At 64.7% G+C, this 26,444-nt stretch overlaps 1 protein-coding gene across 1 annotated transcript in view; it reads left to right on the top strand.

The window, feature by feature from the left end:
- Window positions 1–292: 292 nt before the first annotated feature.
- MYO18B (myosin XVIIIB) overlaps window positions 293–26,444 on the top strand; it is a 33,516-nt gene continuing 7,364 nt past the window's right edge. The window contains 43 exon segments of the mRNA XM_070762018.1: window positions 293–543; window positions 1,375–1,503; window positions 6,230–6,385; window positions 6,573–6,584; window positions 6,586–6,618; window positions 6,620–6,703; window positions 6,705–7,103; window positions 7,463–7,550; window positions 7,911–7,966; window positions 7,968–8,024; window positions 8,136–8,312; window positions 8,433–8,631; window positions 8,703–8,845; window positions 8,945–9,045; window positions 9,433–9,496; window positions 9,878–10,022; window positions 11,783–11,941; window positions 12,489–12,579; window positions 12,953–13,145; window positions 13,399–13,479; window positions 13,621–13,753; window positions 13,921–14,080; window positions 14,658–14,841; window positions 15,017–15,212; window positions 15,953–16,062; window positions 16,750–16,815; window positions 16,910–17,038; window positions 17,168–17,311; window positions 18,016–18,105; window positions 19,742–19,861; window positions 20,454–20,562; window positions 21,165–21,289; window positions 21,533–21,687; window positions 22,080–22,203; window positions 22,314–22,514; window positions 22,603–22,713; window positions 22,808–22,912; window positions 22,997–23,155; window positions 24,423–24,536; window positions 24,620–24,736; window positions 25,006–25,089; window positions 25,349–25,486; window positions 25,573–25,758. Coding sequence (XP_070618119.1) covers window positions 1,441–1,503; window positions 6,230–6,385; window positions 6,573–6,584; window positions 6,586–6,618; window positions 6,620–6,703; window positions 6,705–7,103; window positions 7,463–7,550; window positions 7,911–7,966; window positions 7,968–8,024; window positions 8,136–8,312; window positions 8,433–8,631; window positions 8,703–8,845; window positions 8,945–9,045; window positions 9,433–9,496; window positions 9,878–10,022; window positions 11,783–11,941; window positions 12,489–12,579; window positions 12,953–13,145; window positions 13,399–13,479; window positions 13,621–13,753; window positions 13,921–14,080; window positions 14,658–14,841; window positions 15,017–15,212; window positions 15,953–16,062; window positions 16,750–16,815; window positions 16,910–17,038; window positions 17,168–17,311; window positions 18,016–18,105; window positions 19,742–19,861; window positions 20,454–20,562; window positions 21,165–21,289; window positions 21,533–21,687; window positions 22,080–22,203; window positions 22,314–22,514; window positions 22,603–22,713; window positions 22,808–22,912; window positions 22,997–23,155; window positions 24,423–24,536; window positions 24,620–24,736; window positions 25,006–25,089; window positions 25,349–25,486; window positions 25,573–25,758 — 5,361 coding nt within the window. The 5' untranslated portion in view covers window positions 293–543; window positions 1,375–1,440.

A 26,444-nucleotide genomic window follows, 5' to 3' on the forward strand; every position in this document is an offset into this window, starting at 1 on the left:
ACTTTTTATTAGAGTTTTCATAAACTTGCTGTTCAAGCCGGATTCCCTTTGACCAACCCTCCCCAATAAGGCGGGTTCACAGAAGCGGGTCTCCCCCCCCCTCCTCCCCCCCTCCGGCTTCAGGGGTCGCGCAGCCTTTTCACTGTGTGTGCGTGTGTGTGTGTGTCTCGTGTGTGTCTGGGGGGTTGGACAGAGCCTGCAGCTGTGCCGGGCTGGGCAGGTGGGTGCTTGGGGGCCCGTGTGCAGAGCCGAGCCCTGGCAGGGTCCCGCAAGGGAGGGAGAGTCCGGGACGTTCCAGGCTGCCCGTGGAGGACAGAGGGTGGGCGTTCCCAGGACATCGTCCGGTGGGCAGCTCAGTCGGTGCAGGGAGCCCAAGACCAAGGGCCAGAGGGCCGGCGGAAGGACTTTGCCGCTCCAGGCCAAGGGACCTGCCTCTCAACATCCCGAGCCCACGAAGGTTCAGCCGGTCGGTGCGTTTGCTCTTCCAGCCTTCAAGCACGAAGGAGCCCCGTTGTTTGGGGCTGCCCCCTTTTCCTCCACCAGGTGAGCAGAAAAGAGTCCCACCTTGAGGGGGGGGTTGCTCTGCAGGTCCCTGGTGGTTCCCTTCCGGGGGGGGGGCTGCCTGCTAAAGGTGGAAAGGAGCCCTGTGGAGTTTTACCTGAGTTTCTCTTCACCCAAAAGTTCATCTCTGCTGCCCCCTGGTGGATCGTGCAGTTTTTGAAAAATCTCATTTCCCCCCCCCCCCATGAAAAGGAGGGAGGCTGCAAACCCTAGAGAAGACTGAGAGCAGAATGGCCCCCTTGTGTTATTTGCCTGCAGGTGTCCTTGGTGGAGATGGGTCCCTCTCCCCCAGGGTCTTCTATGGGGCTATGGGAGGTTGAGGCCAGTGAGACCACGGCTGCCCTCCCCGTTGGGCCCTGTTCTTCTGTGCGATCCCCCCCACTGGGGCCTCCTGTCTGGCCATTCTGGGACCCTGGAGACTAGCCGAGGAGGCCCTTGGCCCGATCCACCAGGGCTGCTCTTCTTCCCATTTGGCCACACGTCCTCTTGAACCCAGGCCCGGAGGTTGAGCACAACGCCTTTCATGGACGGACAGCAGCCGGTTGTGCTGTTGACCCGGCTCCCCCCAAATTCCTCCCCCAAAGGCTCCATTTTTCAGGGTATCCAGTGACCACAGGTGTTACCTGACATATTATCCTCCAGGGCTCTTTGGAGCTGGGAGAAGGAGCTTCCTGGACAGCTTCCTCCAACCCCATCATCCATGTTCGCGTTTCTGTGGCAGGTGAGGCCTGCTGGCCTCCCTGGCCCTGGAGGTGGGGGGCTTTTGTGCCCACGGCTGGGCTGCTTCTCAGCTGGGTCATCGCTTTGCCTTAGACCCGGATGAAGATCTGAAGAAGGTGTGAGTGGCCACGTGGGACCCAGTGGAAGCGTTGGTGACCGATGGACAGCAGAAGCACAGCAAAGGCTCCCGGGGACCCTCGGACCAGCGCCTTGACCCTCCACGTGAGTCATCCTTATTTCTAAAATTGTGCCTGCTTTTATCAATTTATTTTTATTCAGAATCTTAAAAAAACATATACAATATCCAAATTGCAATGCATAAGTTAAACAACTATAATCAAAAAATAGGAGAGAGAAATAGGATATTTCTCTCTTTTAAAATTTCTTTTTTCATTTTGTGTGTGTGTGTGTGTGTTGGTTGTTTATGTAGGGTTTTCTTTTTGTTATAGTTGTTTAACATATGCACTTGCTTTTAATAGGTTGGGACTCATCATGGTCAGGGTAGATGGTGAGCAGTGTTATGGCTCAAGGAAACCGGTCAGAGGTCCGTTTACGAGGCAGAGGCACCCAACCTCTCTGGACAAAGCCATATGACTCACTCCAGGCTGGGCAGTGCCGGTCAGAGCCAGGATCTTCCTTGGGAAAGCAAGCCAGGTGGGGGTCAGTTGGGCTCTACCAGCTGATGGCCAGAGTGTGTGTGTGGGGGTGTCCAGGGATCTTCTTGGCCCCTAAGCGAGTCCTCTAAGCAGTAGACGGGTGTGGGGGAGCCCCTAGCAAAGGCGGAAGGAGGTGTCCCCCCCCTCAAGGCTCAGTTGGCAGAAGTCAGCGGCTTCTTGGGAGGGAGACCTAGAGGTTGTGGTTGTGGTGCCGCTTAACTTAATGGGCTGCGGTTCCTTTGCGGCCCTGGGCGGAGAATGGCCCCTCTTCAACCTGGAAGGACAGACTGCAGCGTCCAAGCCCACCTCTGCGCCCCTCTTGTGTCCCAGGCCCTACGTGGAGGTGCCCGAGGGAGGGGCCCCCAGTCCTCCCTTCCCTGCCCAGCTGGTTGGCAGTGTGCAGGCAGGCAGCCTGACACCCGGCGGTATTTTTAGCCATGACACGTCCAGTTCAGCTGCTGGCGCTCATCTGGGGTGGGTGGGTGGGTGGGAGGGGAGGGGTCGTCTTAGCCGCTTCTCCCGCCCCTCCTCCTCCTCCTGCTCTTTCCTGGGATTCTGCTGCTGCTGCTGCTGTGCCGGGGGCTCTTTGTGTAGGAAGCCGAGGGGGGGCTGATAGAGAAGGTAGGCGACCTCTGGGACTGCCGGCCGGCGGGGGGGGGACGACCGGGGAGGCGAGGGTCTGGAGTGAACCCTGCCTGGGCTTCCCAAATGTCGGCCTGGGGGTCAGCAGGGGGCTATTTTTAGCAGGAACGTCGGAGAGCCCTGGCTGACCAAGACCTTCCTTCGGCCGAGGCCTCAGGAAGAAGCTCCCTGGATGATTGTCCACCAGAAGTGGACAGGGCTGTGGCTTCTCTTTGTGCTCGATCCCCAAGGAAATTAGGGGGGGAGGAATGACCCAGCCCAGGGGGGTCATGACCCTCATTTTCTGGACCCAGAGACATTCATGGGGACAAACACCCCCCCCCTGGGAGAACTGACCAGCTGAGAGCCTGGGAGACTCGGGGGATTTTCTTAAACGCCTGAACATTGTGTGGGTTGTGTGTTTAACCCTTTCCTGTCAGTCAGGAGAGGCCTCCAGGTCCTTGAAGGGTTTTCGGGGCCTGATCCCAGTGTCCCCTGGAGGGTAATGGGGGCGGCTGGCTTAGAAATCACTGCTGTGGAATCCTAAGCCCCCAAACTTGGGGTTTTTTTGGAAGGCCAACCTGTCTTGCATGCTTTAGGGGGAGATCCTGGGGCTGGGGGGCTGCTCTGTTACAGGGAGGGGCCCTGCTGTGCCCCAACGCTGCGGAAGGTGGAATCCAGAAGGTTGTGGCTGTGTAGGAAAAGCACAAAGTGGCTGGGAAGGAGAGTGGGCTCTCGTGGTGGGCACGGGGGTGTGCGTGTGTGTGTGTGGCAGAGTTGGGCTTCCTCGAAGGCTTTCGGGATTTCTAGCACTGGCGTTGGCCAGCCGCCCTCTTTCGCCTGGGCAGTTCTTTCCGTGGCTCCTCCCAGGAACCCACAACCGGGGTCCACAGGCTGCCCTGCCCGGCTGGGGAGGGGGCAGGACACAGGGGCCGAGGGGAGAAAAGGCCCCCCCACAAAGGGCAGAAGAGCCTGCTTCTATGTATCTCCCCCCCCTTTCAGTCACTGGCTGCCGTCCCTCCCAGAAAGTGGGCCTCTAGCTGCTGCCCAGTCCTTGACCGTCTCTGCTTTCCATTCCTCCCACCAGCCTGGCCTTGTATGGGAACCCTCTCCTTCCTCCCGTCTTGTCAGTTGGGGGGGGGGTTCCTTTGTTTTGGACCAATACAGGAAAGGAAATAACCCAAGACCAAATACCCCCGGGGGGGTGGTGAATTTTGTTGCTGTGTTTTCTGTAAAGATGGAACATGGGTCCATCCAGAAACCCGAGACGGTCTCGGTGGGGCAGATTCGTGCCGTGGCCCCCGGGCCGGGCCTGGTCTCTCCTGGGGCTGTTTTGGGAAACCGGGATTGTGTGAGCCCAGAGGGGCCGTGGGAGAGCGATGGTGGCTTAGTCCAGAAGGCCGGAGAGAAGCCTGGAAATTCTGGACCCTGAGCGAGCCTGGCAGAATGCGGCCGAGAGGGGCCGGGGCTGGGCCTGGGGCTGTGGAAGCGGCCGTGCGCAAGGACATGTCCCCCTGGTCGGTCAGAGCAGGGCTGGGCGGCTGTGGGTGGGTGGAGGCCGCAAGGGATCCAGCCTGACCCAGACTCTGGGTAGCCCCCCAGGCAGCCCCTCGGCTGGAGGGGAGAGATTGGGTGTCTGGAGAAGGCCTCCTCCCCCTCCCTCCCTCCCTCCCTCCTTCCGCCTGTCTCTGCCTCTCTGGTGGCCGAAGCTCCGATTTCGGCCTCTGCACAGAGCTGAGCTGAGCTGGAGGTGGCCGGGGCAGCTTTGCCGGTGGGCGAGGGTGTGGCTGGCGGTGGGGGTCCTTGTCCGTTCCTGTCTGTGGTTTGGATGGTGGGGGCTGCTTTCCCTGTTTTGTGCAGATGGGTTCGACCTGCGTTTCTGTGGCCGAGGGACCCAGCCAGCTGGCCGTTAAAAATGTCGCCATGGTTACGGGGGTGGCTGGGGTGGACGCCCCCAAAAGGCATTTACATTCACGTAGTTTTTAGCGCTGGCCAATTGCCTCAAGGGAGACAGAGATTGGGGGGGTGGGGGCTGCCGTCCTCTTGTTCCCCAATGCACCACCCATGGCGCTCTGGGTGTGTTTGTGTGTGTGTGCGTGTAATGACAATAGCAGTGATAATGCCCCTGGTTTAGAGGTTCTGGGAGCCCTGAATGGAGCCCTGCCTTCAGCTCTGGCCCACCACCTTCTCCCCACCTTGGGTCACTCCCCCCCCCACTTCCCTTGTCCTTGGAGCCAAGCCCAATGTGGCCCCCCCTTGAGGCCTCCTGGTGCCTTTCGAAGAAGAGTGGGGGCTGGTGGGGGCTGGGGCTGTGACCCAGAGGGGGCGGTCGGTTGCCTTCTCCAGGAACGGACCCTGCCCAGCGGAGGAATCCGGTCACCCCCCCTGCTGGTTCAGAAACACAGGCTGTGCCCGCGTGCCACCCTCACACGCACTTTCCCATCCAATGCGCGTCCACAGGGGGCTAAAGAAAACGGTGGTGGCCTTGCACAGCCACCACTACCCGTTCTCCAAAGCACCGGCAGCCGAAATGGGGCGTCCCAGTGGGATCCCCTCCCCCGGATTGTCCTGATCTCAGTGGGAGAGACCGGTGGGAAGCCTTTGGGGGGGTGGGGGGAGGCTCAGGCAATTAGCAGCCCCTCCTCCTGGTGCCCTATGGGGGCCTCTCTCTTTAGGTGGAGCTGGGGGGCTTTTATGCCGTTTCCCAAGGTCAGCTTGGGTCTGGGCACAACCCGGTGACTTCCATGCTGAGGCTTTTGGGTGGCGGAGGGGCCTGGGAGTGGGGTGGGGGCTGCATTTCCAGGAGGTCAGCAGGAAAGGTCACCCGTTGTCCAGGGAAAGCCTGTCCCAGAGGTGTGTGGGGCTGGGCAAGGAGGCCAAGCGGAGAGGCCGCTGGAATATTGGGGAGGGGCTGCCTGGGAGATGGGCCGGCTGAGACCCGAGGGGGGGAGGCCTTGGGGGGTGCGTCCCCACATCCTGGAGGGAGAGGGGCTGCCCAGGGGAGGGGGGGCCTGGGAAAGCAGAGGGAAAGTGGAGGCTGCCCCGCCCGGCCTGACCGGTCCCTCCTCTCCTTCCGGCCCCTCCGGACAGACACACGCAGGCGGCTGTGGCGAGTCTCCATTCGTCAGGATGGCCATCTCCTCACGACTGGCTCTGTGGGAGCAGAAGGGAAGTGGACCTCCTGCGCATGAGGCACCGTGGGGAGCAGCATGAGCTCTGCAGGAGAGTGGGGGGGGGAGCTTTAGTGCCCTGGAAAGACCCCCGCCAGCCCCAAACGAAGGCCCCGCGGCTGCTACTAACGCCCCTGCGTGGGCCGGGCTTCCGTTCATGAGCTGCTCTGCTTTGGACGGGCAACTAACCCAGATTTTGGCTTCAGAGTTGACAGCCGTTGAAGCGCCACCTCTGTCCGAACAAACGGGCAGCTTCCTAGATCTCAGAACTTGCAAACCGTGTGTGTGTGTGTGTGTGTGTGTGTACAGAGCTGTTCTGCAAACACCCTCAGTCCCATTAGGACCTTTGGAGCATGTGCAGAGTGCCTCCCCCACCCCCGCAGTGCCTGTGGGGCTCTGGCTTGGCCTCTGCAGTCCCCTTTTTGCAGGTGGGGCTTGGGGAGGGGTCTCCTCTCCCCTCAGGCTTTTCCCCCGATTAACTGAGCCCCTTGGTGTGAGCAGATCAGGGAAGAGGACCGAAGCCCCCCACCCACCTCCCCACCTCTGCCTTTCCCCCTCATTCCTGGGGGGTTCATCAAGCAGCTGGTGCGGCAGAACGAGGAACAGGCCCAGGCCCTGAGGCTGAAGGGGGACCCGGCCTCCACTGCCCAGGAAGACGTGAGTGGGGGGGGGCTGGTGGGAGTGCCCCAAGGCGGGGGGGGGGGCGCTCCGGAGAGGAGGCTGCCAGTCTGGATCTCCCCCTGCAATGGAGCCCCCAGTTCTCAGGAAGCCCCCCCTCCATGCTTTGCCTCCCCCCACTCCCCCAGCCAGAGTCCTGACGGCCCCCCCCCTTCTTTGCTTCCAGCCTCCGGGGAAGCCCAGCGGCCATCAAGGAGACGGAGCTCTTGGAAGGGGGGGGGCGACATGGCCAGCCACGAGGGGCCTCTGAACGGGGAGAAGCCGGCCGGGGAAGGGAAGACGCTGCCCTTCAGGATAGGGCCCCCCCAGGAGGAATGCCAGGCTCTTTGGGCCCCACATGGGCCCGGCTGCCCCTCCCAAGGCCGAGGAGGAGGAGGCGCCCCTGGCCGGAGGGCCCTCACCCAAGGCCTCCCCCGCAGAAGCCGGCCAAGGACCGCCGGACTCCGGGCCTGGCCGGGCAGCCACGCAGGGCAGAGGCCGCGAGAGCGCCAGGCAGGGGCCGGCCGAAGGGGGGACCGAGCCAGGCAGGGGGGCCCAAGGGATGAGGAAGAGGGCAGAGGGAGAGAAGGAGGCGGGGGCAAGCGCAGAGAAGGCAGCGGGTGTGGCCGAAGCTTGGAAGGGCCCCGGAGAGACCGTGGCAGCGGCTGAAGGAGCCCGGGAAGCAGGAGCAACAGCCGGAGGAGGAAGTGAAGAGGAAGTAGCAGCGGAAGGAGGAAGAGGAAGAGGAGAAGCAGCAGTGGAGGGAGAAGGGCGTCCCAAGAGAGCCCCCCTCCCAGCCAGGTGTGTTGGGCAGCCCCTTCCTGCCCCCCCAAAAACAGGTGCTTAGAGCGCTTCTCTTTCCCCTCCGCTGAAAGGGGGGGTGCAGCCCTGGCTCTCCCCATTCAAAGGGAAGGGGCTTTGCACCCACGAAACGTGCCCCCCCCTCTGCCCCGAAGGCCCCTGGGATTGCAAGGGGTGTGTGCAAGAGTTGAGGAGAAGCAGGGGGCTGAACGGGGCCTCCAGGCCAGGCCTTTGCAGGGACCCCCGTGGAACGGTGCCCCCCCATTCTCCCCACAGGCCCCCGAGGACCCCTGGTTCGAAGCGGGGAAGATCTGGCTGGCCCGGAAGGAGACCCCTCGCTCTGGGTGGGTTGGTGCCGGTGCTGGTGCCGGGATTTGCGCTTCGCCCAGACGGTTTATTATTTTAGGATTTGATGATTTAGAATTTTATTTTTCTGGATGTTCCATGTAGCGCGAATGTTTTAATTAATTTTTCATATTGTGGAAGCTCCCGAGAGGCCTTGGTGGAATATGAATAAGGTGAAAGGCAAAGAGCCCCCCCCCCCCTTGCCGGGGGCCTTTGTGACTGCTGTGTGAGTGTGTGAGTGAGTGGCGCCCCATTGAAGCAGGCGGAGAGGGGGGAAGGCGGGCAGGGGGGCGGAGGAAGAGGGCCACAAGCAGCGGCCCAGAGCAGGGGGAGGGGGGAGGGCTGCCCAGGGGCCGGACGGTCAGCCTTGCTTTTGCAGCCACCGAGCTGAAGCCCGACGTGGGGGCCCTGGAGCTGCCCCCAGGAACTGTGCGCGGCCCGTCTGGACTCCGATGGCTCCGTGGTGGAGCTGGACGAGGAGCATGTCCAGAAGGTGAGGGCCCCCATCCCCTGTCCCCCTAATGACGGGGGCCCCTCCCTCCCTTTGGCTGGGGGAGGAGAGGGGGCAGAGGAAGGCTTTATCCTTCTTCCTCCTCCTCCCCAGGCCAACCCATCCAGCCTGGACTACACCGAGGACCTGGCCGCTCTGGTCAGCCTGAACGAGGCCAGCGTCCTCCACGTCCTGCACCAGAGATACCAGTCCCAGCTGCCCTACACCTACTCCGGCCCCCACCTGCTGGCCCTCAAGGCGGATCCTCCCTCGGCCAGCAGCTCCAGAAAGGTAGAGGGGGGGCCCTGCCGTTGCGTGGAGGGGGGAGGGGAGGGGCAGGCGTTGTTCCCCCCCCCCACACACCCCTCTTGGCTGTGCACGGCACCCGCTGCCCCCTGTCTCCGCCCCCAGGCCTTCCCGGGCAGGAGGGACCGGCTGTCCCCACACCTCTTCGCAGTGGGGCAGAGGGCCTACTGGGATCTGCTGGCGCAGAGGCAGGACCAGGCGGTGGTGGCCCTGGGCAGAAGCAACGCGGGGAAGACAGCCGCCTGCCAGAGCCTCCTGGAGCACCTGGTGGCCACCGCGGGCAGCCTGGACGGCCGGGTGACAGGTAGGCCAGGCCCCGGGAGGGAGGGGCCGGGGGCAGCGAGGGGGAAGACCCAGGCCCTGTTGCCTTTGCAGTGGAGAAGATCCAGGCCATGTTCACGGTGCTCAGAGCCTTCGGCACGGTGTCCACCGGGCTCAACCCAGCCTCCACCCGCTTCTCCATGGTGGTGGCGCTGGATTTCAGTGCCTCTGGGCGCGTCACAGCTGCCCATCTGCAGGTGAGGGGGGGGGCTGACACAGGCTGGCGGGGGGCTCTCGCTGGGCCCGGCTGAGGGGCCCCCTCCAACTGAGCCCCCTCCCCACCTCTCTCTGCCCAGACGATGCTGCTGGAGAGAGCCCGGGTGGCCCGGCAGCCCCAGGGGGAGGGGACCTTCAACGTCTTCCCCCAGATGCTGGCGGGGCTGGACCTGGACCAGAGGTAGGCGGGGGGGGCAGAGGGTGGAGGTGGGGGGGGCTTTGGGCTTCCTCAGAACTCACGGGACCCAGTCAGGGCTTGGGAGGGGCACCTGGGCCTCCCGTGGGAGTGAAGGGAGCCGTCACGGGAGGGGGGGGGGGCTCTTCTACGCCTCCTCCCACCCCAAAGGAGAGGCTGCCGCACACCGGCTTCTGATCGGCCGTCCCCAGCAGAGGGTGCCAGAGAGCCAGGAAAGACGGCCATGTGTTGGCCCCCTGCCCTTCCTTCAGCCCTCTCGATGCGCTCTGCCTGGCACTGGGGAGGCTGACTAGCCCCTAAAGACTCACAGACCCCCCCTGCTTTCAGCAAGTACTTCACTTTGCCCCCCCCCCAAAAAATTTCTGCCAATAGGTCAACTTTGCACCTGCACCAAATGGCAGAGAACAGCTGCTTTGGCATCACAGCCAGCCTCAAGGTAAGGCGCCCCCCCGCCCCCCCGCTCTGTCCCCTCCACCCCCCTGACTGGGGCTGAAGGCCGCCGGAGGAGGGGGCTCGGCTGGGTCTCTGCCCCTTTTCAGTCCCTGGACGCGGCTCCCCTTTTCCTTGCTCACAGACGGGATGGGGGGGAGGGAATTGGAGGGGAGGGGCTGGCTGGACAGGAGTTGCATCAGCATTTATTATTATTATTATTATTTTTTTAATTATTATTATTATTATTATTATTATTATTATTATTATTATTATTTAGATTTGTATGCCGCCCCTCTCCGCAGACTCGGGGCGGCATACAACATTATGTTTAACATTATGCTTAGCCTGGGAGTGACCAGGTGCTGCTGACCATTCCTCCTTGCAGGGCGAAGAGAAGCGGGGAGCTTCGGAGGCCTTTGCAGAGCTCCAAGCGGCCCTGGGCACCCTGGGGGTCGAGGCGGCCGAGCAGGAAGCCCTCTGGCGGGTCCTGGCCGGCATTTATCACCTGGGGGCTGCCGGTGTCTGCAAAGGTACGTCCGGGATGCTGCCCAGGACAGCTCCAAAGGCCAAGGAGAGGCCGGTCAGCCCGGCCATGGGCACCGACTCCCTGGGCAAGGCTGGGGAAAGCCACTCCTGGGCCCCCTTGAGCCGGCCGGAAGAGGCCGAGTTGCCAGGGGAGGTGGCCGGAGAGCTGGCCAGGGTGGCGGTGGGAGGCCCAGGCGGGGCTGTCTGTGTGCCCGAGGAGTTGGGAGACGGGCTCAAGGACCCCCCCTCCCCTGACCTGGCCCTCCCTCTTTCTGCTTCTTTCCCCGACTGGGTTGGAGTTAAAGTGGGGAGAGACTCTTGGCTGGGAGCGGTTCTTGCTTGGGAATCCCTCTCAAGGTGGTGACCACGAGAGAGAGGGAGAGAGAGAGACTGAGAGAGAGAGAAGCTGTGAAGTTGGTCATTAATTCTTGAAGACTTGAGGGTGGGGGGCTCCCTCCCCCTCTGCAGTCGCTCCTGGTGATTTCTGCACTTCCCTCTCAAAGAGACAGGCCGGCCGGCTGGGGAATCTGCTGAGGCCTCTCCCTGGCACGTGTGGGGCCTTATGGGACTGTGGGGCCCTCCCGGTTCAGGCCCACTTCAGCAGGAGAGCCTTTCCCGTGGACTTTGCCCGCGTGGCCATTGTGGGCAGGGAGAGGCCCGCTGGCCGTGGCATTCCACGGGGCCTTTGCTGGGACTGGCAGGAGAGGGAGGATCCCGGTTCAAGAGGGGGAGGCTTCCGGGCGATCGGAGGCCGCAGGGAGGCAGGCAGGGGGCTGGGGAGGGGGATGCCTGGCAGCATGGAGATGGGAGGGGGCCGAAGGGGCTGGGCCTCCGTTGGCTGATCCTGGTGGGGCATTGCTTGGTCTGGGGAAGGTCTGGTGGTGGTGGGGCAGCCGTGGCTCCATCCGCAGGCTTTTCCCTGCCCCTCTTGGTCTCCACTGGCAACTCCTCCCCCCTTTTCTCCTCCCCCCTTTTCTCCTCCCCCCTCCAGCCCCCCCCCCCAAAAGAAGGCTTGGGGCTGGTTCTCTGCCATTGTGGCTGCTGCTTCTATAACCTGCTTCTTCTGCCTGTTGACTGGTTTCTTTCCAACCCGCCAAGCAGAAATAATTGTCCCCGGGTCAAATGGTGATTCTGAAAAAGCAGGTTGTGCCACTGGGCTTCTCCGGCTGGGTGGGCAGCAGGGTCTGTGGCAGGATGGCCAGAGAGGGTCTGAGGAGGGGACGGATTTGGGCAGGGGGCTCCTGCAGACGCCCTCCCCTGGGGCAGCCATTCATTGGGGCCGCTCCCCTCTTCCCTTCTTCCCTCTCCTTTGAGGAAGGCTTGGCAGGCCCCATCCTGACCTCCTGCCCGGGCAGCCAGCGTCCACTCTTGGGCGGCTCTGGGGCTGGAGAGCCAAGATGGCGGCGCTCACACAAGCCTGCGTGGCTGTTGTGTGGTTGGGCCGTGGCAGTTGGGGCCCGCCGAGCAGCGCTGGGCCCAGCCCTGATTCCGAGGTCACGGCTCTCCTGGGCGCATCGGCAGAGGAAACGCCTCCGTCCACTGCCAGTCTCACAAGGGATGGCCCCCTTGTGCCTGGCGGTTTAGCTGCGGTGGCTGCCCTGGACCTGTCGGGGCGCATTGGCCTGGCCCAAGGGCTGCGATGGGACTGCCCCTCCCAAGACCTGGGGAGTGGGAAAGGGGGGCTGAGTAACCCCCAGTGTGTGTGTGCGTGTGTGTGTGTGTTTGTGTGCGTGTTCTGGGTGTGCAGGCTCTCCTCTCCTTCCAGTGGGCAGGAAGCAGTTCCTGAGGTTCGAGTGGGTCAACCGGGCGGCGGATGTCCTGGGCTGCGAGACGGAGGAGCTGACCACGGCCGTCTTCAAGCACCACCTGCAACGCATCCTGCAGCAGGTCACGGCCGGGGCCCCCTCGGCGGAGGCCCTGGAGGGTAGGAAGGAGGCGCCCCCCCCCCTCCCTGTCCCCCTCCCCTCCGCTGGGCCTGGCTTTTGTGCGCTCTGTTGCCACCAGCTCTCCGTCGGGGCTGCCCAATTGGGAGGCAGCCAGGAAGCCCCAGACGGTCTCCTAGCAACCAGACCAGAGGCCAGGTGAGACCGGCTTGGCTCCTTTGCAGCTGGCCCCTGTTCAGGACGGGCAGGGGTCTCCTGGAGGAGGAGAAGGCAGGGGCGTTTCTGCCACCCAGAGGCTTTGTCCCCCCCTCCCCACTTGTTACTTCAGTGGGGGGAAAAGCAGATGTGCCCAACAGGCCCTTTTCCTGGGGGGGGGGAGGCCACTGACCCAGGAGTGACTGCCCTCAATTTTGCCACCAAAGCCGCCTCTGACCAGAACTGGGAGTGGCCACGCTCTCCAGCGGCCTTTTGTTCCACTCAAGAGGTCCCTTTGGGGGGAGGGGGGCTGAGTGGACTCCTAAGGTCTTTGGCTCTGCTCTGGTTCCACGGGGAGGGGGCCTTCCACCTACCAGCCTTTCTCTCCCCCAGGCCCCAAGCTGAGCGGGGTGGAGTGCCTGGAGGGGATGGCGGCCGGCTTGTACGAGGAGCTCTTTGCAGCCGTTGTGATGCTGGTCAACAGGTGGGCCCCCCTTGGCCCCCAGGATGAGGGGGGCAGACTCCCTGGGAAAGAGACTGCATTGAAATGAATGGGGACCGAGTGAACGGTGGGGAAGGCCCATAAACAGAGGGCGGGAGGCAAAGGAGAGACTTTTCTGCCCCTCCCCTGAGGAAGGGGGGCTTCTGGGGGGTGGGGACTGTGCCATGGGCAGGTGGGGGAAAGGGGGGCCTCAGGGGATGGGGGGAGAGGTGGCGAAGGTCACCCTTGTGTGGCTGGGCAAGGCAAGCAGACCCCTGCCCAGAATTGCAGCCTTGCTCCAGGGTGGAGGGGGAGGCGGCCCAGGGACGGCGGGGGGGGGGGGGTTAACGGGGCCCCTCCTCTTCCTCCCCGGCAGGTCCTTCTCCTCCAGCCAGCTCTCCATGGCCTCCCTGATGGTGGTGGACACCCCCGGCTTCCTCAGCCCCCGGCACCAGCAGAGAGAGCGGGCGGCCACCTTTGAGGAGTTCTGCCACAACTACGGGCAGGAGCGGCTGCAGGGGCTCTTCCACAGGGCCACCCTGGAGGCCGAAGTGGGCAGATACCGGGAGGTCAGGCTCACCCCCCCCCCACCTCCCACCCCCGGGGGGGTTTCCTTGCCTCTCCCAGGAGGGCCTCCCGGACTGGGGGGGTGGGCTCTGAGGCTGGCTGGGCGTTGGGCTCGTTGCTGCGCCCCCCACACCCCGGTCAAGGGCCACGTTGGGGAAAGGCCACTAGAGGGCGCAGTGTGGCAGAAGAGAAGAAGGGGGGCTGTTCCCACCCCCTCCCCTCCGAGGCATAACACCCCCCGTCTCTCTTTCCCAGGAAAAGGTGGACGTGCCCTTTGATCTGCCTGAACTCTCGCCAGCCGCCGTGTTGGCCCTCGTGGATCAGAACCCCCCCCAGGTAGTTCAGAGGCTGGCGTGGCTGCGGGGGGCAGGTTGCCGAGGGCTCGTTGGACGGGCCAAGCTTCCCTGGTGCCGAGAGCCGTGCTGGAATCTGTGGGTGCCGGGGGCCACGTGGCTGAAGCCAGTCTGCCCCCTCCAGCTGCTCCTCTCTTCTGGGGGCCCCTCCGAGGGTCCCCGGGGCCTGCTCTGGATCCTGGAGGAGGAGGCCCTGGCGCAGGGGTCCAGCGACAGCAAGGCCCTTGACCGCCTGTGCTCGGCCTTCGGGAAGGAAGGTAGGCCAGGCCGGGGAGGAAGGGTTTGGGCAATGCCAGCTGCTGCCTTGGGGTCTCGGGGTCTCTCTCGGGGCAGGGTGACCGTGGGGCCTTTCCCTGCCTCCCCTGCGTCCCCTCCGGCCCCCCCTGGCCAGGCCGCTGAGCCTCCCTCCACCTCTCGGCTGCAGAGGAGGGGGCCCTGCGCAGGTGTGAGCAGCCCCTGCAGTTCGAGGTGGCCCACCGGCTGGGCCAGGACCCCGTCCGCTACGATGCCTCCGGCTGGGTGGGCAAGGCCAAGTGGAACCTCTCCGTGCAGAATGCCATCCAGCTCCTGCAGCACTCCAGGATGTGAGTAGGGGGGCGGGGGGCGGAGGGAAGGGGGGGCTTCAAGGGCTGCCCACCCCCCACCTGCCTGCCTGCCTGGGGGTGGCCAGGTGAGCTTCCAGGGGGGCTGCGTTCTTCATCCCCACTGACGCTCTGGGGCTCCCCATCTGTCCACCCAACTGTGCAAGCAAGGAAGGGCCTCTCTGGAAGGGGGGGCGTTTCCAGGCCCAGGGGGTGGTTGGGGCCCGGCTGCCCTGCCCCCTCTTGCCTCCCTCCCCCACAGACCTTGCCAGGAGGGCAGTTGGGGGATGGGGGGGTTTCTGCCCTTTCTTTCCTGAACCAACCAGCTTTTTTTGCACTGGAGGGTCTGGGGGGGGGGTGTTGAGGGGCGTTTTTAGAGCAGGCTGGGGGCTGGTGGGAATGAAACCTTCGGTGGGGGTCTTCCTGCCCAGAAGCCCCGGCCAGGTGGCCTGTGGGTGGAGAGAGGAATGGCTGAGCCAGGGGAGAAGTCGGGGTGCCCCTTTGGGTGGATTTGGGGAGGCCGAGAAGAGGGAGGGCCCCTCCTCCTGACGCACCCCCCTTCCTTCCTCTCCCCCTTCAGAGGGTCTCTGAGGAAAGTCTTCCTGCCACGCGCCCGCGTGCCCCTGCTCTGCCGCTCAGTGGCGGGCTGGGAGGGCCACTCGCAGCAGGCCCTGCAGCGCATCGGCTGCCTCCGGAAGACCTTCAGTGGCAGCTTGGCGGCCGTGAAGAAGAGGTCGGTGTGCGCCCACATCAAGCTGCAGCTGGTGAGCTCCCCACAGGGACCGATGGCCGGGGGGGAGGGAGTGGACGCTGGTTGGGGATGCAGGAGAGCATTCTCGGGGGAGGGGGGGTCCCTGCGGGGAGGGTGTCCACATGGGGGCCCCCCACAGCAGAGGCTGGGGATCCCAACCCACCAGCCCCCCTCCTTCCCCCCCCCAGGACGCCCTCTGCAACCTGCTCAAGCGCTCTAGGCTCCACTTCATCCACTGCCTGGACCCGGGGACCCTGCAGGAGCCTCGGCTGCCCACGCAGGCCACGGAAGCCACCCCGGGACCCCTGGTGTGGGACCTCCCCGCCCTGCGCGCCCAGCTCTCCGGCAGCCTCGTCCTGGAGGCCCTGCGGCTGCACAGAATCGGTGCGGGAGGGAGGGAGGGAGGGGGGGTTCCTGAGGGTCTCCCTGCCCGGTGGGGAGGGCAGTTGTGGGGCAGGTTCCACAACAGGCGACTGAGGGATGCAGGGAGGGAGCCTAGGAGGGGCGGAGCATCTCCAGAAAACTGGGGGGGGGTGCGTAGGACTAGGTTGCCCCCCTCCCCTTCCACACAGCTGTCTGATTCGCAGTGCCCCCAATGTTTGTGAGCAGCTTGTTCCTGTTTGCGATGAGAAAAGGCCACTTCTTCCTCCTTGTGTGTTTTTGGGGGGGGGGATTTATGGAGAGTGTTCCTGCACGTGGTTCCCAGGGCAGCCCACGCTTTCAAATGATAAGTGCAAACACCACGGAGCTCAGTAAAAGAGCCGCGTAAATCTCCAGCAGGGCCGTGGTGCCAAGGAAACGCAGCGGGAACCCTGAGACGGGCAGCCCGGAGCCCCCCAGGTTCAGCTGCCGGGGAGGCCGGCCAAGGAGCCCCCTCCCTGCTGGACCAGCTCTCGGGGCCTCGGGGGCTGCAACATCCCTCCCCTCCTCCCCCCCGTTTAATTTCCAGCTGTGCAGGGGGGGCAGCCCTCCGCTCTCCGGGGTCGGACGCCTGGTGTTGAACTGAGGATGCCAGGTGGGAGTTGCCGCTCCGGACTCTTGTGGGAGGGGTCCCCATGGCTCGGGTGGCCTGCCAGTCCAGTCCTCGTGCACCGGGCGCTTCACCTGCGTTTCTGCTCCGGCAGGCTACGCGGATCGCATGGCGCTGGCCCAGTTCCGGCGGCGCTTCCAGAGCTTGGCTCAGCCAGAGATGAAGAGGTTCAGCTCGGCCTATGAGCTGACGGATGAGAAGAAGGTCAGGGGCAGGGAGGGGGGCAGAGAGGGAGGGAGGGTCCAGCCCCCCCACTGCCACCCCCACCCCCTGGCCATGAGCCCCGCAGCCTCTGGGGAGGAGGAGCCTTGTGCCGTTGTGCTGTGAGAGCAGCTGCCCTGGGGGCTCCTCCCAGCGTGTGGGGCTGAGCACAAGAGGCGCCCGGCAGCGGAGAAAGGCCACGCCGGGCAGGGAGCGCTGCAGGGGGACGTGTTGGACAAGTGCTCCCGCTCCCTCGCCTGCCCCGGGGGTCCTGAGGATCCGAGAGGCCCGAGGAATGTGGGGCTGTGGGGAGGGGGGGCAGACGAGGAGGCTTCCCGAGTTCCGTGCTAGGGACACAGGGCTGGTTCCTCCCCACGTCTCCCCAAAGAGATGCCCAGCAGCTGAAGGTGGGGGGCCAGGGGGGTTTTCCTGCTGCAGCTCTGCAGCCGTGGCTGCCCCACGTGAAGCTCTGCCTGCCAGGTAAATTCCTCCCCTGTTAGCGGGCAAAATCCCCCCTGCCCCACCTGACCCATAACAGAGAGAGAGAGAAGAGAAGGAGAGAAGAGCCCAATCTCCCCTGGGCCCATTGCAGCTGAAATGTCGGTGCCCGGCTGTCTGTGGGGCTCGATGTGGGGCAGCCTGAGGGTTTCGGCCGCTGCTGGACGTGGGTGCCCCTTCTTCCCCCTGCAGGCCCTGGAGGAGCTTTTCCGGGCGCTGGACCTGGAGAAGAGGAGCCTGGCGGTGGGCCACACTCAGGTACTGGGGCAGCCGCCTTGCTCCGTCCTCCTGGGCCCCCGCTCTGGGTGGGGGACGGACAGCGGCCTCACCCTCCGCCCCTCCCTCCGGCCAGGTCTTCCTGAAGGCCGGCGTCCTGCTGCGGCTGGAGAGGCAGCGAGAGAAGCTGGTGTGGCCGGTGCTGGTGCTGCTCCAGGCGGCCGGCAGGGGCTTCCTCTCCCGCCAGAGGTTCAGGAAGTTGAAGGTGGGCCCCGATCCAGCTACCGGGGGCTCCTGCGGCCCCTCCCTGCTCCCCTCCCGCCTCAGGGTCCTACGGGGGTGGGTGGGGGTCCTTAATGCTTGTCTCTGAGGTGTTGCCCCCCACCCCCTTCAGATCCAGAGCCTGGCTGCCCGATGCATCCAGAAGAACCTGGCCGCCTACCAAGCCGTGAAGGGCTGGCCCTGGTGGCGGCTGATGTGTGGTGTCCGGCCACTGCTGACCATCAGCCTGGCAGAAGGGCAGCTGCGACTCAAGGAGGTACCTGAGTTGCCAGGAGGGAAGAAAAAAAGGGGGGGGGGCAAGGCTGAGATCCTGGTCTCCCTTTGATTCATCCGTCCTCTGACCGACAGAATATCCCCCACCTGCCCCCCACCACCACTCACCCCCAGCTCCCTTGGCTGCAATGCCCCAGACCGACACAGATCAGCAGCCCTCCCTCTCATTGGGGTGGTGGGCCCCTGAGCCCCTCCTCCAGGTAGCCATTCTGGGAGGGGCCCCTGCAGCCTCTCCAGGCTGAAGTCAGGTTGCAGATGGCGAATCAGCCCTGAAGAACTAACCACCTTCCTTCCTTCCTTCCTTCCTTCCTTCCTTCCTTCCTTCCTTCCCTTCCTTCCTTCCTTCCCTTCTTCCTTCTTTCCTTCTTTCCTTCCTTCCTTCCCTTCTTCCTTCCTTCCTTCCCTTCTTCCTTCTTTCCTTCCTTCCTTCCTTCCTTCCCTTCCTTCCTTCCTTCCCTTCTTCCTTCTTTCTTTCCTTCCTTCCTTCCTTCCCTTCTTCCTTCCTTCCTTCCTTCCTTCCTTCTTTCTTTCCTTCCTTCCTTCCTTCCTTCCCTTCTTCCTTCCTTCCTTCCCTTCTTCCTTCCTTCCTTCCCTTCTTCCTTCCTTCCTTCCTTCTTTCCTTCCTTCCCTTCTTCCTTCTTTCCTTCCTTCCTTCCTTCCCTCCCTCCCTCCCTCCCTCCCCCTCAGGAGGAACTTCTGATGCTGCAGAAAAAGCTGGACCGTTCAGAGGGTTCCCGTCAGGGGCTTCGGGAGAGCACTGAATTGCTGGAGACCAAGGTAGGTGGGGGGGTGGGGGGGTTGCTGCCTCGGCAGATCCAGGAGATGATTCAGTTGCATGTTCACAAGTGTTCATGGGGGGGGGGGCAGCATGGACATGCTCTGCCCCCGCAGGTTGGGGCCTACAGGTTGGCTTCTCCTACTGGTGGGGCCAGGTCCCCCCGCTCTTGCACAAATCATTGGGGGGGGGGTGGAGTCCATTTCCACAACTGAGCCACAACTCCCCCCTCCTCTGGGCCCCCACGCGCCCCCAATGGCTCAGGGCTGGCGTAGGGCAGCTTCTCTCTGGCAGGAGAGAGGGGCGTCCAGCTGGACTCCGGGCTCTGCCAGTCGGGGAATTAATTTGGGGGCCTTTCCTGGACGGCTGCTGCCTCGCGCGGCCTCTCCACCAGCCGGGCGTTTTGGGTGGCCTAGCGGCTGGAGACACCCACAGAGGGGGGGCTCTTCCGTTGCTCTGCTGCTGCTAGCGGGAGGGGGGCTCAGCCTGGAAAAAGGCTTAGAAGCACCCCCACCCCTTTATCCACCCCCCACCCCCGGCTGGTAGTGCCTGGCGTGGATTCCTTGGAAGGAGCCTCAGGAGCACGAAAGGGCTGCGTGGTTGTGGTTGTGGTTGTGGTTGTGGTGGCATTCCTCTCTCCTTCCTCACCACGAACAATGGGGAGATTGGGGAGAACAGGGAGGGCTTGCAAAATGGTGGCGCATAAAAGGGGAGGGCAGAGGTGGGAGGAGGGAAGGGAAGCCCCCCTCCTCTTCTTGCAAACTGCCCTGGGCACATTTCAAGAGGCTGGGGGGTGGGGGGGCAGGAGGGTCTTTCATGCTCTGGTCTCGGGCGGGAGGGGCTTCGTATGCCCACTCTCTTTCTGCCAGGCCCGGCCGGGGGGGGGAGGGGGGGCCCTTCCCGGCTTCCCAGGCAGAAGCTGGAGTTTGGCCAGATGGGCTTCTCCCCCCCCCGCCCCCTCCCCTCCTCCCCCGGACTTGGCAGGCGTTGGTTGCACATTTGGCTGTGCAGGGAATTAGGCAACAGTTGTTTGGCACCTTCCCACCAAAGCCTCTTTCCAGCAATTAATTAATTAACACTATCATTATGCCCCCAGCACCCCCCCCCCCAGAGATTATCACAGGGCCTCAGGTTTCCAATAAACGTGCAGAGAGGATTTGTGAGAGGGGGGGGTCCGAAGCAACAACAACCCCTCTTCCTGCGCTCAGACACAGCCCCCCCACGTTGCCCCCTCCTTCCCCTCCCCCCCCACTTGACTGAATGGAAACTGCTCCCCCCTCCCCCCCCAGTCCCAGCCGGCCACTCTGGAAGCCAGAAGATGTTGGCAGATCCTGTGAGCGCTGCTGGCATTGGTGCCCACCGCGTGGCTTCAGGGAGAGAGGATCCATCCATCCCCCTCCCTCTCTCACCTGCCACCCACCCCCTATAGATCTATATGTCTATATGTCTCCAGCTGCTGAAGCTGGGAAACATTGGCCCCTTGCTCTCAATCCACGCAGGGAGCCCTGGGCGATTCTCCTAGGCATCTCTCTCTCTTCCAAAGCACCCCTGCAGCGTGTGTGTGTGTGTGTGTGTGTGTGTGTGTCCCTGGAGAGGGCTCCCTCCCTCCCTCCCACCGCTTGTTTCTGCTCTGTTTAGGTCATAGACTTGACCGCAGAGCTGTCGGACGAACGCTTGAAAGGAGACGCCGCCTGTCGGGTGCTGGATGCGGAACGTGCCGAGAGGCTGCGGGTGTCGAAAGAGGCCCAGGAGCTGCAGGTGTGTGTGAAGGGGGGGCGTTTGATGGGGGCAGAGAGGCCGGCAGAGGTCTCCATCCCTGGCCTCACCAGCAATGACCACCCCACTCTCCTCCTGCCACTCCCATCCCCCACAGCTGCCCTCCTTTCAACTCCCCCCCATGGGGTTCCTCCCCACCCCCCTGTCTACCTGGGAGACTTCAGCGTGGGGCCTGGACGCACCGAGCATGAGCCCCACCAGGGAGGGGGAGTTTAGCCGCCCTGGGGCCCAGCACAGGCTGCCTGCGCGCAAACGACCCCAAGGGGCAGTACAGGCACAGGTTCACTCCCCGTCTTCCGTTCGGGGCAGCTGCTGGTTCAAACAGGGGCTCTGAAAGGAGGAAGCCGAGCTGACCCCTTTCTTTGGGCGGCAGGTCAGGCACTGCGGTCCCGCCACCAAGGAGGCACTGCTTGAACCTGCCTATCCCTGCCCCAAGGCGCCTGGCCAGTGGACCCCTGAGCAGCTGTGCCCCCGAAAGAGCCCCGTGGCCATGAGGGAAGCAGGGGGACAGGCAGCCCTGGAGGGGTGGGGACTCCGGCCCCTCCTGGAACCCCACCCGCCTCTTCCCTTCCAGGCCCGGCAGCTGCAGCTCCAGAAGCGGCTGGAAGAGGCCGAGAAACAGCTGGAGGAGGCACAACAGCAGCTCCATCTCCGGGAGGTCGAGGCCAAGAGCTCCGGCAAAGGTGGGGGGGCCGAGGGGGGCCGCCCTTCCCTCCCTTCCCTGGCTGCGAGTGGGGGGGGGTCACCCGGGGGCAGCAGCACCCCACCTTCCCCACTGCTGTGCTGGACTGGGGCGCCTGAAAGTCCTCCCAAGCGACACCTGCCTCTCAATGGGGTGGGATGGGGGCTGTGGGGGCCTGTCAGCTTGAGTCAAGCCACAAGGCGCCCCTGGCGGCCCCATCGAGGCCCTGCCCCAGATCTGTCAGGGAGTCTCAGGGAGCCCAGCTGAGCTGAGCGCTGCATTGAAGGTTATGGCCAGTGTGGCGTGAAAGGCGCCCGGCTCCCTCGGAGGATGATGACCCGCCTGGGAAGGCTCGAGAGGCCGCGGCACGGCTGGGCTGCTGGGCGGGACACCCCTGGGGGGCTCTGGGGCCCCTCCGCCTCCCCCCGGGCCTCTCCGATCCAGGGAAGGAAGCAGGACCCCTGGGCTAAGACTGCGAAGGGGTCCCCGAGGCCAGAAGGCTGGAGGCTGCCGGAGCCCTTCCTCCGCGGGTGGGCAAAGGGCTGCCCTGAGGCTGGGCGTGGCTGTCCGGCTGGGCGAACGTGGCTCCTCTGGCACCCACAGGGCACGAGTGGCAGATGCGCCTGGACTGCGCAGAGACAGAGGCGGCCTTTCTGCGGAAAAGGATCGTCCAGCTGGAAGAGAGGCTGGAGCGGGAGCAACAGTCCAAGGCTGGCCTGGAGCAGAAGGCAGGGGGCACGAGGGGGGCATGAGGGGGGGCACAGGGATCCCCCCCACTGCCTGGCCGGCCCTGGGGATAAGGCAGAGCCTCTGCAAGGTCCCCCGTGGGGAGGGGGGGCTGTGAGGGTCACACCCGACTCCTCTTCCGTGGCCGGGCCCTGAGGCCTCCTGAGGGGGGGGGGCTGTCCGTGTGACGCGCCCTGGGGGGGCCGATGGGGGCTCTCTTCACGGGGGGCCTTCCTGTTTTGCAGCTCAGCCAGGTGCAGCAGCTGTACGAGGGGGCCAGGCGGGCAGCCCAGCAGCTGAAGCGGAAGTGCCGGCAACTGACCGGCGAGCTGGAGGACGCCCGGGTGCTGATGGACAACCAGCAGAGCCGCCACCACGAACTGGAGAAGAAGCAGAAGAAGTGAGAGCACAGGAGACACACAAACACACACACACACACACACCCCAGGAGGGGAATCCCCTTCCCTCCGCAAGCGCCACCCAGGCACACACTTCCCCACCCCCCTCTGCGCATTCACACAAGGCCTTGCACTGCTGACCCCGGCTGAACAGGTGGCGTTTCGGCCACGGTCCCCGGTCTCCTTCAGCCGGGCAGTGGCAGCCACCGGCCCTCCAAGCGGATCAGGGAATTGGGGGGGGGGTCCTTCCTGGTCTCCCTCCCCCAGGTGACGGCAGGGGCCTCTTGTGAGCGGGGAAGGCCCCAGAAGGAGGAGGGGGGCCATGTGGGGAGGGGCTTCCAGGGGCGCCTCCCCACAGCTGGGCGGGTTCTGTAGGGAGGCTGATTCCCCGCAGGTTCGACCTGCAGCTGGCCCAGGCGCTGGGGGAGTCGGCCTTTGAGAGGAGCCTCCGGGAGAAGGTGGCGCAGGAGAACTCCGGCCTCCAGGTCCAGCTGGGCAGCCTGCGCCACAGCCTCCAGGTAAGGCACCGCGGGGGGCGGAGGGGAGGCTGGCCGGGACCGCCCTCCTGCCAGGCTGAACCCCCCCCCCTCCACCCATGAGTGAACCCCTCCCCTGCCCCGCCCTGCAGCAGAAGGAGCTGGAGAAGGAGGGCCTGGGCCAGCGGGTGGCCACCCTCACCCGCCAGGTGGAGGAACTCAGCGGCTCTTCCGGCCTGGACGCCGGGGCCCCAGCCGCTCTGCAGAAGAAGCTGTGGGATCTCGAATCCAGGACCCGGGAGCAGCAGCAGGAGCTGAGCCAGCGGGCCAAGGCGGTGGAGCACCTGGAGCAGGTGACCTGCCTCCCTTTCTGCAGGGGGGGGAGCCCCTCCCTCCGGGTCCCTGCTCCCCCCCCCCGCTCACCCTGACTGGCCCCCTCAGCTTCACCTGCGGCTGGAGCTGGAGATCGAGCGGACGAGGCATCTGCACCAGAAGGAGCTGGAGGACAAGGAGGAGGAGCTGGAGGACACTCGCACGGCCTGCCAGAAGAGGGTACGGCCTGCGTGTGTGGGGGGGGGAGATTGGGGGGGTTGGCCAGAGAGGAGAGCCCCCCCTCCACTCACCCCTCCCTTTGGCCCGGCTGCAGCTTCGCCAGCTGGAGTGGCAGTGTGAGCAGGAGGGGGAGGAGAAGCAGGGCCTCGTGCGGGAGAAGAGGGACCTGGAGGGCCTGGTGGCCACCCTCTGCGAGCAGGTGAGGGGGGGCGGAAGGGAAGGGAGGCAACGTCCATCTTGGCTCCGGGCCCCCCTCCCCCCCTGAGCTCCCCCCTTCCTCCAGATTGGCCACCGGGACTTTGACGTGGAGAAGCGACTCCGGCGCGACCTGAAGAGGACCCACGCCTTGCTGGCAGACGTCCAGCTGCTGCTGGAGACCTCGGGGTCAGCCGAGCCAGGACCCCCAGGGAGCCAGGAGGAGTGGGCCAAGCTCCGCAGCCAGGTGAGCAGGGGGCGGAGACCCCCTTGGCTGGCTTTGGAGGGGGCAGCCAGAGGTGGCCACTCATCTGATCCTGCAACTGTGGGGTGGGGGGGGGCATGGCTGGGGCCCCCCAGGAAGAGCAGTTCCAATGGAGATGCACAAGCATTCCGGAGACCTTCCATAAATAACCCCCCTGGCTTCTTCCCACCAAAAACACCCATTCCGGAGATGGGAGCAATTAGAGCCGGTAATTGGGATCATAATTCTGTGTAAACAGCATCTGTGCAGTGCAGATGTTTCCACCTGGCGGGGGAGTGGCCGGTCCCTTTGGGAGAGAGATGCTGTCCGGGCGATGGGAGGGACCACGTGGCCACAGCCGTCCAACCACAAAGAGGCGGGTGAAGCCCAGGGGCCTCTGGAGATGAGGAGGGGGGCGGCTGTCCTGGAGCCCGGTCCCAGCCTCTAGGTCGGCCTTATGTGGGGCACTGCCCCCTTTCTGCCCTGCCTGGTTTTCTCTGCATGGAGAGATCTGGGCCGGGGGATTCTGGGGCTGCCCCACGGACCTCATGGGGGCTGTGCCTTGCCGGTTCCCTCCAAAGTCCCCTGGCCCAGCAGAGATTGTGTGGCAGGGGGCTCTTGGCTCGGGTCCCCCCCCTTGCAGGGATTTCTGCTGCTCTTTCAATCCCCATCCTTTAATGTGGGGTAACGGGAGCCCCCGGGCGGGGGGCTTTAACTGCCATCTCCAAAGCCTCTGCCTAAAAAGCCATTGCTGCTGCTGCTTTTAGGGCAAAACCCCTGCCCACCGAAGCTTCCAGCCGCAGACCGGCCTTTGCGGTCAGCAAACTGGGGTGGGGGGCTGTGGGGGTTGATTGGAGGGAGGCCCACGGGAGCTGCGGAGTCCAGGCTGGGCATGGTCGGGGGTGAGGGCAGCGAGGCCCAGTGGGCATGCTGCGGCCCAGACCAGGTGGAGAAACGGGGCACGGAGGGGGGGGAGGGGGCTTCAGGCTGCACAGCCGGACCTGGGCGAGGGTGGCAGGGGGCCGCTGGGGGGGGGAAGAGCCCTGAGGCCCCCTGGGTTTGTGCCTGTTGGTTGCAGTCGTTGCTGCTTAAGAAACAAATGGTCTATGAACTCTGCCTTCAAGTTGCTTCCATCTCAGCCCCGTTCTCCCCCCCCTCGCCCAGGTTCCCTTGCCTAGGAGTGGGGGGGTGGGGTGGGGGGGGCTTAGCCAGCCGGCCAACGCTGAGGCCCTTCCTCCCTCCCTCCCTCCCTCCCTCCCTGCTCTGCCAGTGGGAAGAGAGTGCAGCCAGATGTGCCGAAGCCCAGGAGTCTCAGAAGATGCTGTCCCTGGAGGTGGAGAACTTGCACTCGGAGCTGGAGGCGGCCACCAGGAACAAGCACTTGGTACAAGGCTGGACAATTGCCCCCTGGCCCAGATGCCCCCCTCCCCTCTCCCCCGCCTAGAGGCCCTGCTGTTTCTTGTGCAGGTGGACGAACAGCTGTACCAGCTGCAGCACGAGACGGCCGACCTGCTCAAGCGCTTCGAGGAGGACCAGGAGGACCTGAACGACCTGATGGCCAAGCACAAGGCCCTGATTGCACAGGTCTCCCCATCGCTAGGCCCCCCTCCCCTCTGGCCCCCTCTCCTTTTGGGGGAGCCTGCGGTCATTCATCCGGCCCAAGACACCCCCATCCCCACCCCCCAGAGAGCTGGAGGGAGCCTTCGGGGGGACGGGGGACTCTGCTCAGGGGTGTGGGTGGGGGCAGGCGCGTTCAGCCTCCCCCCTTGCCGAGGGTCAGCCAGCACATCCTGCCCCACCTCGGCCCCCCACCCGCAGCCACTCAGGGGCCTCGGCTTCTCTCCCTCCCTCAGTCGGCCACGGACATCGCTCAGATCCGAGAACTGCAGGGGCAGCTGGAGGAGCTGACCAAGGAGAAGCAGGCCCTGCAGGAGAGAGTAAGCGTGGGGCTGCCGGGAGGGGGGGGGGCTCTGCGGGGGGGGCAAGGGGCCTTTCCGGGGGCCTCGATCCCTGGCGAGCTGCCAGCCAGCAATGCCGCCTGCCCCATAGCGCTTTGGGGTTGCTCCCCTCTTGGGTTTCAATGGTGCTTTGCTGCAAGTCCACCCCATTGCCCCCCCACCCTCCACCGACCAGAGAACTGGGCGAGGGGGGGGGCAGCCCAGGTTGAGGCCCGCCTTCCCCTCCCCCCCGCAACAGCTGCAGGCGGCCCAGGCCAGGCTCTCCTACCTGGAGCAAGCCACGGTGGAGCGGTCGATCGTCAGTCGGCAGGAGGCGGTCATCTGCGACCTGGAGAGCAAGGTGGCGTTCCAGAGCGTCCAGATCAAGCGCTTTGAGGTAGGGGGAGTGAGGGCAGGGCAGGGGGGGTCCCTTCCTGGGCAGGGGCTGCTCAGCTGCCCTGGGGCTGCTCCCCCCCACCACAGGTTCTGGTGCTCCGTCTGCGGGACAGCATGGTCAAGATGGGGGAGGAGCTGGAGAAGGCCAAGGAGAGCGAGGCCCGCGAGAGGGAGAACGTCCACTACTACCAGCTGAGGCTGGAGGAGGTGAAGGCCGACATGAGCGAGGTGGCCCAGAGGGAGCTGGAGGCCAGTCGCAGGCGGGTGGATCTGGTGAGAGTCAAGCGAGGGGGGGTGGGGGGGGGCTCGGTCTGGTTAGGGAGGGGGAGGGGGAGGACAGAAAAGCCCTTCCTGGCAGGGCGGCTCAGGGCGCATGGCCGTAGGTGGGGCCTCTATTGACTTGGGAAGCCCCGGTCCCTTTTCCTTGGCCAACCAACGCGTCACTGGTGGTTTGTGCCCCTCTGCGGTTCAGCCGCTGGGCTGGTTCCTTGGGGGAGGCAGCTGGAGGGCTTTCCTACCCCCTTCTTTGGGGGCAGAACACCTGCCCTCGCGGGGGCCTCTTCCACCCATCAGGGCGGGCAGGGGGAGTCTAGTGGCTCGCCCCCTTTCTTGCCGTAGGAGCCACTCACCGCGTGGTTGGCAGGGGTCTTCCCCGGGAAATGTGTGTGTGGGGAGGGACCTTGTGGAGGGTGCTGTCTTCACTCCTGGGGGGCTGCAGGAAGCTTGGGCCTTGAGCTCCCAAGTCTGGCCAATCCTTGTGTGACAGTGTGTGAAAAACTGCCCACGGACCCTCCTGGTCTGGGCACTGGCGGGAGGAGGCCAGGGCGTCTTTGGCAGAGCAAAGCCCTGCTGCCCACCTGCCCTTAGGTTCCGGCCTCTTGGCTTGCCTGCAAAGCAGCCGTGGTGGGTGGAGGAGCTGCGGGGGGGGGGCAACAGGGAGGGGTTTCTCCTCTACCCGG

This window comes from Erythrolamprus reginae, chromosome 10 (genome assembly GCF_031021105.1).
Source record: "Erythrolamprus reginae isolate rEryReg1 chromosome 10, rEryReg1.hap1, whole genome shotgun sequence".
NCBI classification, from domain to species: Eukaryota; Metazoa; Chordata; class Lepidosauria; order Squamata; family Dipsadidae; genus Erythrolamprus; species Erythrolamprus reginae.